This window comes from Chiloscyllium plagiosum, chromosome 11 (assembly GCF_004010195.1).
Source record: "Chiloscyllium plagiosum isolate BGI_BamShark_2017 chromosome 11, ASM401019v2, whole genome shotgun sequence".
Classification (NCBI taxonomy): Eukaryota; Metazoa; Chordata; class Chondrichthyes; order Orectolobiformes; family Hemiscylliidae; genus Chiloscyllium; species Chiloscyllium plagiosum.
Window position 1 is genome coordinate 77,210,578 of NC_057720.1, and position 21,936 is coordinate 77,232,513.

The 21,936-nt window shown below is 40.8% G+C and overlaps 1 protein-coding gene across 11 annotated transcripts in view; it reads left to right on the top strand.

Annotated features, from left to right (window-relative positions):
• The first annotated feature begins 1,947 nt into the window (after positions 1 to 1,947).
• Positions 1,948 to 21,936, top strand: part of LOC122554598 (dynamin-2-like) — a 208,115-nt gene continuing 188,126 nt past the window's right edge. For all 11 annotated transcript variants that reach the window (XM_043699882.1, XM_043699883.1, XM_043699887.1 and 8 more), the window contains exon 1: positions 1,948 to 2,261. In XM_043699882.1, the coding sequence (XP_043555817.1) occupies positions 2,101 to 2,261 (161 nt within the window). In that variant the 5' untranslated portion in view covers positions 1,948 to 2,100. The remainder of the gene's footprint in view (positions 2,262 to 21,936) is intronic.

Sequence of the window (21,936 nt, forward strand, 5' to 3'; positions counted from 1 at the left end):
TTTGCTAATATTACTTTTAATACCATCATCTATATCATTAATGTATATTGTAAAAAGCTGCGGTCCCAGCACTGATCTCTGCGGTACCCCACTGGTCACTGTCTGCCATTCCGAAAGGGAGCCGTTTATCACTACTCTTTGTTTCGTGTCAGCCAACCAATTTTCAATCCAAGCCAGTACTTTGCCCCCAATACCATGCGCCCTAATTTTGCTCACTAACCTCCTATGTGGGACTTTATCAAAGGCTTTCTGAAAGTCCAGGTACACTACATCCACTGGATCTCCCTTGTCCATCTTCAGAGTTACATCCTCAAAAAATTCCAGAAGATTAGTCAAGCATGATTTGCCCTTCATAAATCCATGCTGACTCTGACCTATCCTGTTACTGCTATCAGATGTGTCATAATTTCATCCTTTATAATTGACTCCAGCATCTTTCGCACCACTGAGGTCAGACTAACTGGTCTATAACTTCCTGGTCTATAATTAGATTTTTTTAAATTTAAAATCAGTCTTATGATGTTGGTAAGAGATCGTATTTACTTTGGAACAGGTTTGGCCATCCCAGCAGTAATGGATTGGCCTCTCTCATTCGAATGCTGGAACTTTATTGAGGATTAAGTGAAGGATAATTCAAATATGACCTCGACAGACGCATTATGCAAACGAAATGTTGAGAACCCACGAAATTGTTGACTTCTACGATAGATGGAAACGCAATTATTGCAGCTTTATTTAAAAAAAAACGGTCGGTTGTTGGGTATTGTGGTTATCCATCGTTCAAAATAGTATTGTTCATAGATGTCAATAACGTGGGTTTCAGTGCGTAGAATAATTTGGATTGTGAAAAGTATTTTGCGACCACAGTGTGAGGAATAAATTAGATTGGGCAAACTATCTGTGTTTTGCAGTGTGCACAGATACTCTTGGAGATCTCGATGCGTACAGTCGCTGCCGTGCTCCCGGCCTGTGTGCCCTGCTCCTGAGCTGTGCATTCGCGCTCTGTGTGCCCCGCTCCCGGTCGCTGCACACGAGTTCTGCGCCCAGCTCCCGGGCTTTGCCCAGCTCCGTGCTCTGCACTCGGGACTCTGTACCCAGCTCTCAGGCTCGTGCCCAACTCAGTGCTCTGCACTCGGGGCTTTGTGCCCAACTCAGGCTCGTGCCCAGCTCTCAGGCTCGTGCCCAGCTCCCGTGCTCTGCACTCGGGGCTCTGTGCTCAGCTCTCAGGCTCTTTCCCAGCTCAGGCTCTGTGCCCAGCTCAGTGCTCTGCATTCGGGGCTCTGTGCCCAGCTCTCAGGTTCGTGCCCAGCTCTCAGGCTCGTGCCCAGCTCAGGCTCTGTGCCCAGCTCTCAGGGTCATGCCCAGCTCATTGCTCTGCATTCGGGGCTCTGTGCCCAGCTCTCAGGGTCGTGCCCAGCTCAGGCTCTGTGCCCAGCTCTCAGGCTCTGTGCCCAGCTCATTGCTCTGCACTCGGGGCTCTGTGCCCAGCTCTCAGGGTCGTGCCCAGCTCTCATGCTCGTGCCCAGCTCATTGCTCTGCATTCGGGGCTCTGTGCCCAGCTCTCAGGCTCTGTGCCCAGCTCTCAGGCTCGTGCCCAGCTCATTGCTCTGCATTCGGGGCTCTGTGCTCAGCTCTCAGGTTCGTGCCCAGCTCTGAGGCTCGTGCCCAGTTCAGGCTCTGTGCCCAGCTCTCAGGCTCGTGCCCAGCTCATTGCTCTGCATTCGGGGCTCTGTGCCCAGCTTTCAGGGTCGTGCCCAGCTCAGTGCTCTGCATTCGGGGCTCTGTGCCCAGCTCAGACTCTGTGCCCAGCTCTCAGGCTCGTGCCCAGCTCTCAGGCTCGTGCCCAGCTCAGGCTCTGTGCCCAGCTCCCGACTTGCCCTCTCCCTCCCACCCCCGCGCGGCTGCTGCTGCTGCCTGTTGAGCGATGGGGCGCAGTGCGGCTGCGCGGACTCGGACCGTTAGGTGTCGCCCCGAGAGCGGAGGGAAAACAAACTGGGACCAGGGAGGAAGAGGATTGGGAGCGGGAACGGAGTGGGACAAGGACAGGGCACCCTCTCTGCTGCGGCTGTCAGGCGACCTTGGAACGGGCCCCCGCTCGCCATGGGGAACCGCGGCATGGAGGAGCTGATCCCGCTGGTGAACCGCCTTCAGGACGCCTTCTCCGCCATCGGCCAGAGCTGCAACCTGGACCTGCCCCAGATCGCGGTGGTGGGCGGCCAGAGCGCCGGCAAGAGCTCGGTCCTGGAGAGCTTCGTGGGCAGGTAAAGGTGTGGGGTCGGCGGTGTAATGGTCAGCATGTGGAGCCGGCAGGTGCCTGTGGGATCTAGCTGTGCGCCGTGGGACTGCCCACCCACCCCCTGCTCAGTTTGACACCTGCCAGCAGTGGGTGCTGCTCAAGTAACACTCCTGAAATCATCCAGAGATATGTGCACTTTGGGGGGGCAGCTGTTGGATTGACCAATATTTTTAACTGACTTCAAATTACCTCGAAATGTGTTTGTTTTTTGTTATTTTGTAGAGGTGTAATCAGTTCTCCAGTATGTGGCCAATCCGTTTTCTCTCTCTCTCTCTCTCTCCAGGCGTGTCTTGATGCCACTTCAGACTTTCCTGATTTGAGGATTTTGTTCTTTCAAACATCTGTGTTAACTGAGATGCTACTTTGAATGTTTACTTTGTCAATTTTTCTTGATCAGCGTGCAACTGCTTTTTTTTAATGCTGATCTCTGTGCCGTCCAGATAGTGAGTCAGTTTGGCAAAACAGTTTGCAGATGTTAAGGTTTGAGCATTAACTGCTTGTCGTGTGGAGCTTTAGGGTAGAACAGTTATCATATTGCTAAAATTGTAATCCCTGGCGTTTGGGCTTTATTGAGCGTGTAGGAGAGATCCTTTAATGACAGGATCAGGGAAATGGGGTTCTCGTTAGGAAGTAAGTGATTCTTTTCATGAACTTATTGCGACCTGGAAGAGTTCACAATTATTAAGGTTTTTTTTTGGAAATAAACAGAATCTGTTTCCTCTGTTAACTCCGCAGCATCTCGTTACTACTTTTATCAAAATAACTAATAGAGAGACGGAATTGTTTTTAATTCAGAAGGTCATTACAGAATGCTTAACTAGTGTGAGTTGGATGAACCAAGTGATCCTGTTGTGCTGTAAAACTAAACAATTTAAAATTGAATTTCAATCCACTGAACTGTTTTCAACTTTCTAATATATGCAAAAGGTGCAAAAATGGTTTTAATTTTCACCCTTATCCTTGCATCGGGATTTGAACTATATCATATCATTGGAAGAATAAGTAAAAGTTAAGTTTAAATTTAAAGCAGTTCTCAAAGTTGTCTTCATTGCTGAGCTTTCTGACCTTTCCAGGAACTAGTGGCACAGTGAGGAGATATCAAACTGCTAGATGGAAAATGAATAATTTAAAATTATTGCTTCTTAAATTGCATTATTAATTTTTTTCCTGTTGCAGTTGGTGGTTTGATTTTGTTGTGCAAAGTTAAATAGCTTTGGAATCATTTCAACAATAATATCACTCAAAACTGACAAATGAACACTATATTCTGTGATTTTTGTTTTTAATACCCTGCACAATTATAGCTCTGTAGCCTGGGCTAGTGTAGATCTTACATAAAGCTTATTTGCAAGTCTTATTGTCTGCCTTTTTCACTATTGAGTGGTTATTGATTATAATTGAGCTCATGATGCCCACAAAGCAACAGTAAATGTTGCAATATTGTGTAGGATTTGCTGATAACTTTCCACATATAAACTGAATTACATTCAGGTGGACGACTAATAAAGTAACTTGGTGAATATGTACTTTTTAGGTGCATTCCATGAGGGAGTGAGGAGTATGAACGAATCCTAGTCTTGTTTGTGCGCTTTGCTGCACCAGCATAGCTGAGTTGTAAACTCATCCTGCCCTTGACCATTGTACAGATTTGATTAATCAATAGATTTTTACATGGTGCTTAAAATGCTACACTTCTAGCAAAGCTGTGCATCAGCATAATTGTTTTCAAAAGTTCTGTCTGCCTTTTGCTACCTGATGAAGGGCTTTTGCCCGAAACGTCGATTTTGCTGAAGCTCCTCGGATGCTGCCTGAACTGCTGTGCTCTTCCAGCACCATTGATCCAGAATCTGGTTTCCAGCATCTGCAGTCATTGTTTTTACCCTTTTGCTACCTTTGTCAATTCCAGTTTCGTATTTGGGAACAATTTACTTCTAGTTTTCATTGTTTGTGATTTGGCTCTTGTGGCTATAGCATCTTGATGTAATGCACATTTCTGAAAATAGTTATGAATTTACACACAACGAGTAGCAAGATAATGAAGGAGAGATGATGGATTAGTAGGATCCAGTCAAGTGGGAGTTGGCTTCAAGATCAGTACGTAATAGGAAAGACAAAATTCCTTTTGAAATTAAAAGAAAGGAGACAGACCACATCTAGAATACTGTGAACAGTTTATGTCCCCATATCTAAGAAAAGATGACTCTAATGCTAGTACATAGAAGGCTCAGTAGGTTGATCCTGGCCAAGAAGAGAGATTCTTATGAAGAGAGGTTGAGTAAGCTGGGCCTCTACTTATTGGAGTTTAGAAAAATAAAAGATGACCTCATTGAAACATACAAGATTCTTAAAGGACTTAACAGGGTAGATGTGGAAAGGTAATTCTCCTTGTGGGCAAGTCTAGGACCACAGAGAATTATCTCAGAGTCAAGGATTGCCCATGTAAGACAAAGATGAGGAGGAGTTTCTTTTGAGGGAGGTGATTCTGTGGAATTCTTTATCATAGAAGCTGGGTTATTAAATGTATTCAAGGCTGAGATGTACAGTTTTTTTTATCAGTAAAGAAATTGAGGGTTTTGTGGAAAAGACAGAAAAGTCGAGTTGAAGGTTATCAGATCAGTCATGGCTTCTTTGAATGGTGGAATAGACTTGGTGGGCTGTGTAGCCTAGTTCTCCTCCTTCATCTTAAGGTCTTATGTGTCTTCAGCATTGATGACAGATCACCATGAAGTGTCACAGCATCCGGTCAACAGTGGCCAAGGAAATCACCCGCTGAATACCACATACTGCAGCCTCAGCACCAGCCCCCCAGATGATGAGTCAGTCGTCCTCCATGTTGGACACCACTTGGAGGAAGTATTGAGGGTGAAAAAAGGGCAAGATGACCTTCAATATTAGCTTTACAGCACCACTACTGACCGAGCTCGATGAATCACAAAGGACAGAGCTGCTATGGCAGGGTCTGAGAGAACCAGCAATAGAGAACATTATAGTTGACTCCATCCTCCATAACTTGCCAATTGCAGTTACAACTGATGCTAACAGTTGATAGATGTGACCACATGAACAATCCTTGTGGAACCGCAGTCCTGTCTTCCCATTGAGGATACTTTATTGTGTTGTGTGACACAGAGTGTTCTAAATGAGATCATCTTCCAACACATGTAGCAGTTCAAGACTTGACATTTGTAAGGCACTGTGATCCATCAGCAATAACAGAATTGTACTCTGACACAACTTGCAACCTCAGGCCTGGCAAAACCCCTACCCTCCCAATATCATCATCCAATGGATGAATCCTGGTTTAATGAAAAATACAGGAGGGTGTGCCAGATCTGTCACCAAGCATTCCTTAAAATGTGGTATGAACCTGATAAAGCTACCAAATTTGCATGTCAAACAGCATAAGCAGCAAATGATAGGCAGGGCAAAGCAGTTCCATAATCAACGAGCGAGACCTAAACTCTGCAGTCCTGCCACACCTATCTGTGAGTGGCGCTGGACAACCAAATAGCTCACTGGAGGAGGAGGCTCAACAAATTTTCCCCAACCTCAATGATTGTGAGCCCAACACATTAGTGCAAAAGATAAGGCTGAAGCATTTGTACCAACCTTTATCCAGAAGTTCCAAGTGGATGATCCATCTCAGAATCCTGCAGATGTCCCCATGATCACAGATGTCCATCTTCAGCCAGTTCAGTTCACTCCAGGAGTATCAAGAAACAGTTGGAGGCACTGGATACTGAAAAGGCTATGGGCCTTGACCGCATTCTGGCAATAGTACTGAAGACTGGAGTACTGTGTGCTCCAAGCTTGCTACATTTGTAACCAAGCTGTTTCCTTACAGTTACAACATTGGCATCCACCCGACAATGTGGAAAATTAAGTACATCATGTCCACAAAAAGCAAGACGAATACAACCCAGCTAATTACTGCCTCATCCATCTGCTCTAAGGTGTCATCAACAGTGCTATCAAGCAACTCTTGTCTCGCAATAACCTGCTCAGTGATGCACAAATTTCTTATATTTACATTTATTGATATCATTGACCAGACACAAGCAAGGCAATGTTGGTTCGGAGAAGGAATAGAGCATTCAGGCTTTCAGCCCTGTTCCACCATTCAAGGATATCTTACCTTGTCTGTACCTTAATTCCATTCTCCTGCCATTGCTCCATATCCTGAACAGACTTAATTTCTCAGTCTTAAAAGTTCTGATTACTTTTCATAAACAGCCTTTGGATGGAGAGAAATCCAGACTTCTGTTACCTTTTATATGGGGAAAAAAGTACTCCTGGTTATGCTCTTAAGCTAAGAGAAAGTGAGGACTGCAGATGCTGGAGATCAGAGCCGAAAAATGTATTGCTGGAAAAGCGCAGCAGGTCAGGCAGCATCCAAGGAGCAGGAGAATCGATGTTTCGGGCATAAGCCCTTCTTCAGGAATGAGGAAGGTGTGCCAAGCAGGCTAAGATAAAAGGTAGGGAGGAGGGACTTGGGGGAGGGCGTTGGGAATGCGATAGGTGGAAGGAGGTTAAGGTGAGGGTGATAAGCTGAAGGGGGGTGGGGGCGGAGAGGTCGGGAAGAAGATTGCAGGTCAAGAAGGCGGTGCTGAGTCCGAGGGTTGGGACTGAGATAAGGTGGGGGGAGGGGAAATGAAGAAGTTGGAGAAATCTGCATTCATCCCTTGTGGTTGGAGGGTTCCTAGGTGGAAGATGAGGCTATGTTCTTAAGCTCCAGTTTTAAAACTGTCCTTATTTTGTCTGGAATCCTCTTGTTCCAACATTGTTGGTCGTCTGGAATTTCATGCATAGTTGCTTAAAGATAGTTGCATGTACTCATGAACATTTTGCGCTTTTGCTTCTGAAAGAAACATCTTGTGCCAAATGTTTATTCATAGTTTTGCACATGATGCTATAGGGCAGACTAGTGTCTCTTACACTGTTTCAATAAATCTGACCACATCTTTGACCTGAAGCAAAATTATCTACTTTGTACTATTTGTGTTTGCTGTCATTAAACATTCTTAGGATTTTGTGCAAGCGCAAATTAATGTGGAAGCACTGAAGTTGTGGTCTGTCATTGGCTGCTGTATTTCCTGATTTTTCTGTCTGTAAGAACTGTTTAATGTGATTGCCTGGTTAGGCAGCTTGATAACATGGCTGTGAATCTCCATTAACAATATTTGCGTTCAGTTACCCACTAAGGGAGGTAGAGTCCTTGCTGCAGAGTTATCTAGATTTCTTGGAGCAGAGTTCTTCAATGCCAGTGGCAAGCACTGTCACTTCGCTGCTGGAGTTCACAGGCTAGTGAAATGACTAGTGTAACATTTACTGTGTTGTGGAACTAGCCACAGAGGGTAGTAACCTTAAAGTGCATAGCAATAGAACATTATGTTATAGTTTTTATGTAGGATAAACCACAGCTATTGTCGCTATCAGTATAGCAAATAAAATTCTTAATAATATATGGAATTTAAATGTCAATTGTGCTTTGAAAATTTTAATACACACCAATTAAATTGATTTTTGTTTTGAATCATTTCAGTTTATTCATTTATGTGGTATTGAGTTTTAAAGATGAAACAATTTAAAAGTATAGTTTCTAATATCTGGTTAGTAAAATTAGGAATTCTCATACTTCAAATGCACTCTTTAGTCCAAAGATGTACAGATTGGGTGGATTGGCCAAGCTAAATTGCCCATTGTAACCAGGGATGTGCAGGTTAGGTGGATCAGCCCTGGGAAATGCAGGGTTACAGGGATACGGTAGTGGGGGGTGAGTCTGGGTGGGATGCTCTTTTGAGGGTCATTGTGGACTCAGGCCAAGTAGCCTGCTCTCACACTGTAGGGATTCTATAATTTAAGTGTTCTCTTACCACATCACCTCAATTGATAGAATTCTAATATCATGACATTGATAAAGGAGAATGTAGAAAATATTAAAATGAATTGTTCTGAAAATTACTGATCAATCTTGTGGTCAGTGGAAAACGGAACAGAATAATTACAATATTACTAACCCTGTTTTAATACTGAGTGTACTTATTTTTTCGAAGTTACTTCAATGGAATAATGCTCTGAACTATTATTGAATAATTAATTTTGCTGTGTTCTAAGGCATTTCAAGTAATTGATTATTTTATAAGCTCGTTTGTATTTCTTTGCTTCTTTGAAAGAGCTGACTCATGCTGGCATATAATTCTGAGGTACCTGGATCCTAAGACCATAAGGAGTAATTGCACAGAGGCCTTTCAGCCAGTCAAGTTTGCTCTGCCTCTCAATGAAGTCATGGCTGATCTGATAATGCTGAATTTCACTTTTCTGGCTTTTCCCATAACCACTGTTTAACTTGCTGATTAAAAATCCACCTATCTCAACCTTGAATATGTTTAATGGCATAGCTTCTTCAATCTTCCTCTGGTAAAGAATTCCACGATTGCATTACTGTGAAAGAAATTCCTCCTCACCTCTGTTCTAAATGGTTGATCCCTGGCTCTGAGATTATGCCCTTTGGTCCTAGACTGTTCCACAGGGAGAGTCTCTGTACCAACCCTGTTAATAATTTGATCACCTCTAATTCTTCTAAACTCTAATGAATACAATGAATATAAGCCCAACCTACTCAACCTCTTCTCACAAGAAAATTCCTCCCTACCTGTGATCAACCTTCTCTGGACTGTCTCCAACACAAGTATGTCTATCCTTTGATAAGAGGACCAAAAGTCTTCACTCTATTTTAGGTCTGGTCTAATTGGAGCCTTGTACTATTTTAGCAGGACTTCCTTATTTTAATACTGCATTCTCCGTTAAATAAAGGCCAAATTTCCAGTTGCCTTCCTTATTACCTGCTCATGTATGCTGGCATTTTGTGATTTATACATGAGGGCCCATAAATCCCTTTGTGCTGCAGCTTTTCCATCTTTCTCAATTTAAATAATATTCAGCTCCTCTTCCTGCCGAAGTGCATAAACGTCACATTTTCCCACATTATATTCAATTTGCCAAAGGTTGCCCACTTAATCAATCTGTCTCTACCCTTCCATAGACTTTTTGTTTCACTGTTATAGTTGGCTTCCCAACTGTTTTTGTGTCATCCGCAAATTTGGAATAGCTTGTGGTTAACAGTGTATAAATGTTGGAAGAAATTGTGGCCCCTGATCAGTTAAAGATTGCAATCCTGAAAATTCCACCTCACCTACCATCCCAATTCTCTACCTCTATTTATTAGCCAATTCTTTATCCATGCGAATATACTACCCTCAACAACATGCGCTCTTGGCTTATTAAGTAGCCTTATGGGCTGTACGTTACTGAACACCTTTTGGAAATCCAAATATATAAAATCTACTGGTTCTCCTTTATTATCTTGTTTGTTTCTTCCTCGGAGAGTTACAATAAATTTTTCAGCATGATTTTCCTTTCATGAAGCTATGCATACTTTGCTTGATTATATTATGTATTTCTAAATGTTCTGCTATTACATCCTTTCCAATAGACTCTAACATTGTTCTAATGGCTGATGTTGAGTGAACGGACCTCTAGTTGGCTGTACATTTTCTCTTTACTTTTTGTATAAGGGCGTTACATTGGCAGATCTCCCATCCTCTGAGACTTTTACAGAGTCTAAGGATTTTTGGAAGCCAGTGCATGGTAGCTACTTCCTTTACGAACCTCGGTTGCGACCTGTTTGGTCCAAAAGACTTTTGGTCTTTGGAGTCTTGCTAAATGCCATTACTGTGTTAGCTTAGGACAACAATCACATTTTGTAAACTAGTAAGACTCTATATTCACTTGGCTCATTTTGATCTTAATGAGTCCTAAAATCTATTCTTAGGTGTTTGTCTACAGAACAAAACAAGTTTAAAATCGAGATATTTTCATGGCAGTTATTAACTCTTGGGATGGATTTTTAAAAAATGCATGTGAAAATTGAACAATAAAAACATGACAAGGCATAGAAAATTAGAGTATTCAAAAGTATATTTATCAATTTGAGTTCATGTTCATAAAATGCAAAATTAAAAGTTGTATTTTAGTGTCTCTGTTCATTCAAAGTATGCTTTCACAAGTACCTTGAATTTGTGAAAATCAAGGGAAAAAGGAATTATTCAGGCATGGGGTTGGGTGCAAGAGAAATGAGCAACTAACCTCAGTGGAAGATTTGGGCTGAAACTAACCCAAAAGAATTTGGTTAATCTCATTGTTGCAAGTCTGAGTATGTGTAAGTGACTTGTGTAAATACTGTATCTCCTACCATTCTTGAAATTCCCTCTTTTTTATTAATTACTTTAGAACAAAACCACTTCCAAAATTCAAACTATACCGAGCAAAGCTTGTAACAAGGGTGAGCAAAGTAGGGAACAAGGCTTTGAATAAATGTTCAGTGTGGTGAAGGTTAGAGTTCAATATTTTTGAGCATAAATGATTTAAATTGTAACAGAAGGTACTGAAGAGAAAAAGAAAAACAGGTCATGCAGCATCTGTATCCAGATGCTTTTCTACAGTGGGGAAATCAAATGCAGCTTGGGTGGCCACTTTGTGGAACACCTCTGTTCTATTATTAAGCATGATCCTGAGATTCCCCTGGCCTTTTACTTTAATCCTCTACCTTGTTGTTGGGTTTACATCTCTGTCCTCAGCCTGTTGCATTGTTCCACTGAGGTTCAAGAATCCAAACAAATGGTGCTGGAAAAGTACAGCTGGTCAGGCAGCATCCAAGGAGCAGGAGAGTCGACATTTCGAGCATAAGCTCTGCATCAGAAATCAAGAGCTTTTTGACTGATCTCCAGCATCTGTAGTCCTCACTTTCTCTCACTGAGGTGCAACGTCAACTTTAGGAACAGCATGTCAGTTTTTAGTTAGATACTTTAGTCTCCTGACTCAACATTGAGTTCTGCAATATCAGATTTCTGTGAATTATTGTCCCTATTCTGTTTTTTCATTTTTACTTGTTTCCTTTTTTTTTCAGTTAGCAATACACCTGCTCTAGGATCATGTTTTTTATTCTGTTTCTTTTCTTTCTCCATCTCTATTGCTTTGGTTCTAAGGGACTCCATTTTCTGTCACTCAGTCTCTTATCTTTCACCCGATATCAGATATTCCTTTTGTCCTTGCCCCACCCACTCCTTATTCTGGAATGTCTCAGAGTTCTGATTATTTTTCCAGGCATTTTCTGTTTTTATTTCTGATTTCTAGCATCTGCAGCATTCTACTTTTTGATTTGCAAATGGTACAGCTGAAATTTGTGGATACTCAACTTGGCATTAACCTACACTTTCATAATCAAACTGATCAATTCTTTGATTACTTTTACATGGTATGTGTCAAGAAGAAAAACTGTGGAGTCATGAATTAAAAGTTTAACATTCAACACTATTGTGGTTGCTGAACATCTGGAAGAGTAATGAAATATTTTGCCTTTTATTGCATGCATTCTTTTATTCATTGAGTGTCATTGGCTGGGCCAGCATTTATTGCTCATCTCTAGTTGTCCTTGAGGTGTCTTTTAATTTTCAAATATTATTGCCTTTATAGGCCACAGATCAATTCTGGTCACCCTCCTATCGTAAGGATGTTGTGAAATTTGAAAGATTTACAAAGATGTTGCCAGGGTTGGAGAATTTGAACTATAAGGAGAGGTTGAATAGGCTGGGGCTTTTTCCCTGGAGCGTAGGAGGCTGGGGGTGACCTTATAGAGGTTTATAAAATCATGAGGGGCATGGATAGGGTAAATAGGTACAGTCTTTTCCCTGGGGTTTGGGAATCCAGAACTAGAGGACATAGGTTTCAGGTGAGGATGAAAGATATACAAGGGACCTAAGGGGCAACATTTTCACACAGAGAGTGGTGCATGCATGGAATGAGCTGCCAGAGGAAGTGGTGAAGGCCAGTACAATTACAATATTTAAAAGGCAACTGGATGGGTATGTGAATAAGAAGTGTTTACAGGGATATGGGCCAAGCACTGGCAAATGGGACGAGGTTAATTTCGGATATCTGGTCGGCATGGATGAGTTGGTCCAAAGGGTCTGTTTCTATGCTGTACATCTCTATGACTCTATAATGAAGTCTTCTGTCAGTGAAGTGGATGCTAAACAAGAAACTACGTGCTACGTTATGTAAAAGGCTATAGATATTTGGATTATATATGTGTATAGAAAGCACAAGTTTTGCATGAATTTTGAGACAATAAATGACACTTCACCTCTACTTTTGTGTGCCATTTCAGCCAACAAGTTGCTCACAGAAAACAGATTTTTAATATTTTAACTATTCCCTCTCATCAAATAATTCCCACTAAAATTTCTTTCTTAATGTTGTTTTTAACAAAAGTTTGTGGTGATCTTAACGTGAGGTTGCTGTTTACTACTGACCCCTTTTTATGATTTTATTTGTTGGGTTTGAATAAAGTGCCAATGCGACAATTCTGAAGCATTAGAATTGTCACTAGTTATAATTTTATTTTTACCGGCAAGTCATCATAGTGGTGTCCAATTTGATGGGAGAATGACTGAGGCAATAGGGGACTGAAAAGGTACAAGTGGAGGAGCCTCGGCCCTTGAACAGATCCAAGATTCTTGCATCTTGTGTGAATGAGAGCTGGGTTAAAATGTGAATGATGTGACTGACGATGACAGAGTGGTACAAGAAGCCACTCAAAGGGGCGGAGTCAATAGGGTTCAAGTGGTTGTAGAAGATAGGGATGATTCTCTGCATCTGGGAGCGTTAATCCAGAAGACTCTGTTGCCTGCCTGGGTCGATTCATCTGCTTGGGGCTAGAGAGGAACCTATGGCGGGAGGGCGAGATCTAGTTGTCATGGTTGATGTTAGTACACACATCATAGAACTAGGAAAGATGTTTTGATTGTGGAATGTGAGTAGCAATAGGCTAAATTGAAAGGCAGAACCACAAAGCTAGTAATCTGCAGGTTATCTCATGAGCCTTAAACAAATTGACATAGGATTAGAGAGATTAATGTGTGGCTCAAAAGTATGAGAGAAGCAGGTTTCTCCTTCTTATGATGAAGGTACTGATGTAAATAGGACCCATACCATTGGGTTGGTCTTCACCTGAACTGTGCTGGGATCAGAGTTCTGGCAAGTTGCTTAAGTAAGGCAGTAGAGAGAGCTTTATACTGAATAGTGGGGGAAGAGGATCTTGAGGGAGGAGCTCTGTAAATCAAAGGAAAGCAATAAGGTAATGGACAAGGTAGTGATTTAACGATGATAATAATGACCAAAGTGTGACCGGAAGAGACAGAGTAAATGTAAGGATTCACCAGCAGATAAAGTGAGAGATTCCAAGGAAGTAGAGTTAAGGCTGAACGAGTATGTAACAAAATATTATAAATTATTAGCACAAGCAGAAATAAGTAAATTTGACCTATTAACTATTACAGATAAATAATTGCAAGGTGATTGAAGTTGTGATTTGAATCATGGAAGTACTTTATAGACCATTGAACTAGTAGTTACACTGTAGAACAGAAACAAATAGGGTGTGTAAGAATGGTACTGCAATAATTGTAGGTGACTGTAGCCATATGGGTAAATCAAACTGACAAAAGTAGTCAGGAACATTATTTAACTGAAGTATATTTGAAGCAATTTCCTGAAGACCCAACCTAAATACTTTTCTTTTTAGCTGCTAATGAGCAATGAAACTGGATCAAACAATAACTTCAGGGTGAAGGTGCTTTTAGGTGACAGTGATGATAACATGATAAACTGAATGTGAAATTCTAAAGAGGAAAGGTGTAGATCTAAGACGAGTATTTTAAATCTGATTGAAGGCAACTATAAAGATATGAAGGCAGAGCTGGCTAAACTGCGAAACTAAGTTAAAAGTCGAAGAGAGATGAATGCCAGACTTTTAAATAGATATTTAGTATCTCTAAGCAAATTTTTATCAATATGTCTGTGCAAAAGAATCATTAAGAAGGTTATATCGTCTGTGGCTAAATATGGAGAGTAAGAATTGCATAAAATTGGGAAAAAAAGTTATGCAGATTTGATAAGATGGCTACTGAGCGAATGTTTTCCCTTGATGGGGAGTACAGAACTCGGGGACACAGCTTAAAGATTGGAGGTTTACTAGTTAAGATTGAGATGAAGTTTTTTTTCCCCCTTCAGATGGTGTTAATCTGTGGAATTCTCTTGCCTAAACCAGTCAAGGCTGTGAGTCTATTGAAGGTTGATGAGTTAGATTTTTGATAGACAAGGGACTCGAGGATATTAAGGGCAGACAGGAATTGACCACCAAAAGCAAATCAGCTGTAACATTATTGAATGGCAGAGCAAGCTTGAAGGGCTTAATGATCTGCTCCCATTCTCAAGTCCCCTGTTTCTTATTGCTTCAAGTATGAAAGTGTATTTTTGTCAGTAAAATTAGTACCACTAATGCAGAAGCAAGTTCATCTCAACAGTTATATTCGAAGCAAATTGCCTTTTAAATTTCCTTTGAATTTGCTGAAAGGATGTTTTAAACGTTTTAATGAAACAACAGTGAAAATGTGTTAGAATTATGGAATCAAAGCAGTATAGGGACTGAAAATTAGTTACTTCACAAATTTACATTTGGTTGAAGCTGTTCCAAACAAAGAACAATCACTTGCACTAAAAAGACTGTCATGATTTAAGTTGTAAAGTACGTTGTCATCATTCATCACACAATAACTAATAATTTAGATCTGATTTGCTTCCTTTATGAAATTAATTCTTTTTTCTTGTGCATTCTTTTTCATTTCCTTTTACTCTGACCTTGTATTATCACAGACAGGTGACCTGCTTATAGGTTTTTGGCTAAAATACTGTGCAAAGTGAAATTAGGCCAAGTAGGAATGGACCGATAAACTCAACCTGACCTTTTGTAGCCTCTACGAAATACAACCTACTTAACTCCTGATTGCAAAGCGAGAATCACAAGCTTTAATATGAGAAACAGAACATTTCAACTTGAATTCTAATTAGAAATCCGGAGTACAAAGCAAATCTCAAATTTGACTAGAGTTTTGGGAAAGGAATAGTTTATCTTCAGAATAATGGAAGTGTACATTACATTGAATATATTTGGCCTGATTAATTTGCTGGTATATGAGTCTCTTCCCATTCTTTGAACATCATTTCTTGCTTTCTGTTACTTTTGGTCTTGTACTAATTTAGAATAATCTTCCTGTAGTTCAACAACTACCTGCGAAAACCACAATCTTGCAGCACAGTAGGAGACCATTGGCCCATCGTGTTTGAAAGAGATGTTTGATTTGTCTTAGGCCCCAGCTTTTAACACTGTACTTGCCATTTTATGATCCACGAATGTTTGCAATCACTCTGGTATGGGTACATAAAGGGCAGTACTGTGGCTCACTGTAAGTTGATTGACGTCAAAATGATATTTAAAGCTAGATATATTGAAACAATATTGATCTGAGAATTGAATTGCAGATTTTAAGAAAATTATGGCATAGATTTGCTAAGTTATGGAACATAGTATGCTATTGAATTGCGAATAGACCATTTATGGTAGGTAACTGTATCTATAAGCATCCACTCCCTCTACCACCAATGCTCAGTAGCAGCAACGTGTACTATCTACAAGATCCTCAGACAGCATCTTCCAAACCCACAACCACTTCCACCTAAAAGGGCAGCACATATATGGGTATACCACTACCTTCAAGATCCTTCACAAGCCACTCACCATACAGACTTGCCGTTTCTTGACTGCCCCTGGGTCAAAATCCTTGAATTCCTGACCTAATGGCATTATGTGTCAACCCACAGCAGGTGGACAGCAGCAGTTCAAGAAGCAGCTCAACAGTACCTTCTCAAGGGCAAGTGGATATGGGCAACAAATGCTGGCCAGCCAGCGATGCTCACATTTCACAAAATAAATAGATAAAAACTGACCAAATTTTTAATTAAGCTTCTAAGATTAAATAATGGGTATTTTTAAGAGCCCTGGAAAAAAATCATAGACTTTTAAAATCTGGGATGTTTATCTGCAATGGGTTATCTCCTTTGAGATTCAGTGGGCTAAGATGGAGCAGACTATACATGAAAAGATTGGATAAGGAGAAGGCATATTTCTATACATGGTGTGGAAAGTACCATTTGGAGATAGCACCATCTAAAGGCAAATCTTTTATTTTCAACTTTTATTAGGTTGAGAGCAATTTTCACATGTTTAACCTGTATTATATAGCACAATGCTCCATGATACTTTATAACAGAGGGAAATTAAGAAGCACTGGATATTATTGCAAGTCTCAGAAGAAGCTGAAGGCAAAAGTAGATTCTCAGGACAGTATTGCTGAGAACTGGGAAAGCAGAACGGAAGAGTTTAGGATCAGAATTTCAAAGTACAGTATGTGATAATTCAAGTCTGCTCCACTGTGGAAATTGGGGATGCATGTGTATGCATTCAGAATGCATGCTTGAATATGGACTAGAGAAAGTTGCAGAAGTACGGTGAAATGAAAATATTTAGGTTCCAAAAATAAAGATTTTGAAATTGAAGCATTAGAGAGAGTGAGTAGTGGATGGAGACTAGTGATAGGTCAGCCTGTCGAGTAACATGATACAGGATACAATTGGCAGAATTCAGGGTTAGTTGTATATTCAAGAAGGAATTTGGAAGTTGGTGAGTATATGTGTGGAGGTAACAATGGTGACAAGGAGGAGACAGGACAGCAATGAACAACGTTGTGAAGATCAGGTAGTCAGTTCAACTGTTTCCGAGGTTTTAGCTGAGCTCAGGGTGAGGATGGCAGAAACTTGTCAATTTCCAGTTGAGCCAGTTGTTATGAAGAAGAGATTTGTGGTTTGCATTTTGTCTTCACCAGTGTGTATTTACCTGATGGCAATTCTTCTGTTATCCCTTGCAACATAAGAAATAGGCATGGATAATGTGGTATTATTTCAACTTCTGATATACACAAATATTATATTCACAGGCACATTAATGTTTAGCCAAACATTAGATAAAGAGTTACAAAGAGTGGCATATTACCATTAGCTTCAAGTGGCCAAATTAAGATGGAGTCTGAGAATCTTTAGCTCCTCGGGTTACATATTTTGATACAATAAGAATTGTCTTAAACATGTCTCTGGTGTATTGACATACTGCTGTGAGAAATCACAATAATTTGTCCGGTTACTTTGATCTGATGTTGTTGGCCTTTCCACGAATGCTGTTAGATGAACAGCCAGGTAGAATTGTACAAACTATGCATTTGAAAGTAATGCCAGGAAGGTGAAGTTGTGTGTTGACATTTATGTCGAAATTAACTTCATGACTTTGAGTGTTATTTCCAGGGAACTAGTGTTCAGAGTGCTTGGATAGTTTAGTTGAGAGCACTGCGATGGAGAAAGTAGAAACTTAAAAGTGTTAAGAGGGAGACGTTAAAATGAAACTTTCTGTAAGCTTAGAATCATACAATACAGAACAGGCCCTTTGGCCCATCAAGTCTTCACTGACAAAACTACTCTAAATCCAACCTAATCCTACTTTTCAGGACTAAAGCAAACAGCTGCTTTCTATCCACCCTGTTCATGCTTCTCATGGTCTTATACATCTATCAGGTCCTTTCTCAGCCATGTCTGCTCTAAAGAAAACAACCAGAGCTTATCAAGGCTGTCTTTAAAATTAAAATGCTGCATACCAGGCAACACCCTGATGAACCTCCTTCACATGCCCTCTGGTGCAAACACACCCTTCCTGTAGTGTGGTGATCAGAATTGCACATAGTACTCTATTTGTGGCATTACCAAAATTCTGTACAGCTCCAACATGACTGATCTGCTGCTATAATCTGTGATATAGATGTGATAGAGACCTGTCCCATATGCCTCCTTACCTACATTATTAACCTGATTTTCTGCACACTATTAAATTGTTATGCTGCCTTCCAGGATCTGAGAACAAGCTCCCCAAGATACCTCTGTTCCTCTGAGCTTCCTCATGTCCTGCCATTCATTGAGTAATCCCTTTTGTTGTTACTTCCAAAATGCATCACCTTGTTAAATTCCATCTGTCACTGATCCACCCATTTGACCAATCCATCTCTAACCACCTGTAACCTAAGATCTTCTTCCTCACTGTCAACTACTTGGCCAATCTTCATGTCATGGCAAATTTAATTATCACACTCTCCCCATTGTCTTGTATATCATATATGTCATGAACAATAAGGAACCCAGCGCTTTCTCTTTTCCCTCTATTATTTGAATGTGGCAATAATCTTGTGAGTATAGCCTGAAGCCAAAACGGGTTTATGGCTGTATTCTGGAATTCAGACCAAATGGGATGCATCCGAAATTTTGTACCTAATTAAGACAATCTTTCTAGCTGCAGGTAGACACACAAATAATATTCACCAATAATAATTTGAATTTTCAGCACATAGATTATGAATGATATTTATTTTAAAAAGTCATGTGGTAATGTATGCTGTGTGTAAGATGTAATTAAACTTGAGAAATAGAAGCTCTTTTGTGTTACATCAAAAGTTTTTTTTTCAAAATAAACTGACCTATTTCAAATGGAATACACCAAAGAACATGTAAATAACAGTTCTGTGTGGCAATCAAATAGAGTCTACATTTATAATGAAGTCTCCATATATTATTAGAGAGCAAGACAAAATGTAACAGTTGACATTAATTGAAACTATTCATCTCAGTAGTTTTCATTAACTCTGTTTTGAATACTTTTTAACGTAATTTCTGTTCCATAAGTCTTGTCCGTGATGTGATATTTTGTTATTGAGGAACATGGCACATGTACATGCAAAATGCTCAGAAACCGTATGGTCTGCTTGTCAGAGGAAAAGCAACAATAACAGCAGAAAATACACAGAATGGGAAATGAAGGGGAAACAATCGTAGTAATATGATGGAGGAGACCAAAGAGAACAATGAAAGTTTCCAGCCCCGGAACAGGACCTTCAGCCCTCCAAGCCTGTGCTGATCCAAATCCACTGTCTAAACCTAACGCCCAATTCCCTCTGCTCCCCACCTATTCATGCATTTGTCGAGATGCACCTTAAATAAATCTACCATGCATGCTTCTACTACCTCTGCTGGCAACACGTTCCAGGCACCTACCACCCTCTGTGTAAAGTACTTTCCACGTATATCCCCCTTAAACGTTTCACCTCTCACCTTGAATGCGTGACCTCTCGTTATTGAATCCCTCACCCTGGGAAAAAGCTTATCTCTATCCACCCTGTTTATACCCTTCATGATTTTGTAAACCTCAATCAGGTCCACCCCCCATCTCCTTTTTTCTAATGAAAACAATCCTGACCTACTCAACCTCTCTTCACAGCTAGCACCTTCCATACCAGGCAACATCCTTGTAAACCTTCTCTGCACACTGTCCAAAACATGCACACCCTTTTGGTAATGTAGTAACCAGAACCGTACACGGTATTCTAAATACGGCTGAACCAAAGTCTTGTACAATTTTAACATGACCTGCCAGGTCTTCTACTCAATACCCATTCTGAGAAAGGGGAGGATAACAAAAGTGGGGAGAATGGACTTTTTAGAATTGGTTCACCATGTTAAAAGTTGGTCAGGACATTCCTTGCATTATACAGCTGGCAGAATTAAACGTGGTATAGAATAGATTAGGAAGCATGTTTTAAAATTGACAGCAGCTGTGGAGCAATTTACTGACTTTCTCCTGTGATATGCAGCTGTGGTGTTATTCAAATGATTCACAAAAACCTCCAAAATATAAAAGGTGCAGTACTTAGAGTCATAGAGGAATAGAGTCATACAGCACGGAAGCAGACCCTTCAGTTCAATTAGTCCAAGCTGAACATGTTCCCATACTAAACTAGTTCCACCTGGCTGCGTTTGGCCCATATCCCTCCAAACCTCTCCTATTCATGTACTTATCCAAATGTCTTTTAAACATTGTAACTCTACTGCATCCGCTACGTCCTCTGGCAGTTCATTCCACACACTAACCACTCTGTGTAGAGAAGTTGCTTCTCATGTCTTTTTTAAATCTTCCTTCTGTTGCCTTAAAAAATGCCTCCTAATTTTGAACTCCCGCTCGTTAAGGAACAGATCTTTGCTATTCACTTTATCTATGTCCCTCATGATTTTATAAGCTTCTATATGGTTACCACTTAATCTGCTACACTCCAGTGTACAAAGTTCCTGTCCACCCCGCCTATTTTCATAACTCAAACCCTCCATTCCCAGCAAAATCCTTCTAGATCTTTTCTGAACCCTCTCCAATTTAATAATATTCTTCCTATAACCGGGCAACCAGAACTGGACACTGTACTCCAGAAGAGGCCTCACCAACATCCTGTCCTCAACATGACTTCCCAACTCCGATATTCAAAGGTCTGAGTAAGTCAACAACGTTGACTCTGGACCCCATGAAGTTTCATGGCTTCAGGTGAAAGACAGGCAAAGAATCATCCTGCTAATTACAATGCACTGTCCTCCCTCGGCTGATGAATCAGTGCTCCTTTATGTTGAACAACACTTGGAGGAATCACTGACAGTAGCTTCTGTAGTTAATTTCAGTGTTAGATGGAAGAAGCCTTTTATATGACTGAGAGTTACTTAACTGTGCAATAATCTAAACACCTAAGTTTTAAGATCATCAGCAAGCCTATTTCCTCATATTTTAAAGGTAAAGGCATCAAACACTCACATCCTTGGCTTATAACTTTATTTGTTGCATGTTCACCACAGCAAAGTGAAGTGAAAAGAGAAGGTTTATGAACAGTTGGCATATATTTCTTCTTTGTTGACTATGATGATTATGATGAGAATTAGTTTGGACCTGAGTTCCTGGAGAATAATCGTCCCCTATGTTCCTCTGTCCCAATCTGTGACCCATCACTACTTTCCAGGAGAGGTTGAGGGGATGGCATTCTATGGCTTTACAGTCATGGGATTAAGAAAATATGAGCAGTTACCTGAAAAGAAGGTTCTTCAGATAGCATACTACATACTGATTGAGGTCAGTCTCCAGGGATGTGTGGCAGTTGACAGAAGCAACTGTTCATTTGTGCCAGCCAAAAACCTTTTTCTTCATTGGAAGCATAAATGGAGCATGTACTTATTTTTTCTAACCAATCTGTTCAGAGATGTTATCTCATACCTCGAGAGCAGGTGGGACTTGAACCCAGGCATCCCAATTCAGTATAGGTGCACTATCACTGCACTACAAGAGGACCTTAATGAAGTGTGTAGCAGCTTGATTGCAACCTGCAACAGATGGCCATTTAAAAAGTGTCTAAGGACCAGTCAATGCATACATCTCTGCAGAAGCAGTAACAACAGTTCTGATATTAGTAGACATGAAGATACATAGCATCTAACATTTTTGTTTCTTGATTATAACAACCATAACGGGCTGCTGTCTTGTAACACTTCCAAAAGCTGATAGCCTCCCCATTAGGAGAAAGTGAGGACTGCAGATGCTGGAGATCAGAGCTGAAAATGTGTTACTGGAAAAGCACAGCAGGTCAGGCAGCCTCAAAGGAGCAGGAGAATCGACGTTTCGGGCATGAGCCCTTCTTCAGGAATGAGGAGAGTGTGCCAAGCAGGCTAAGATAAAAGGTAGGGAGGAGGGACTTGGGGGAGGGGCGTTGGAAATGTGATAGGTGGAA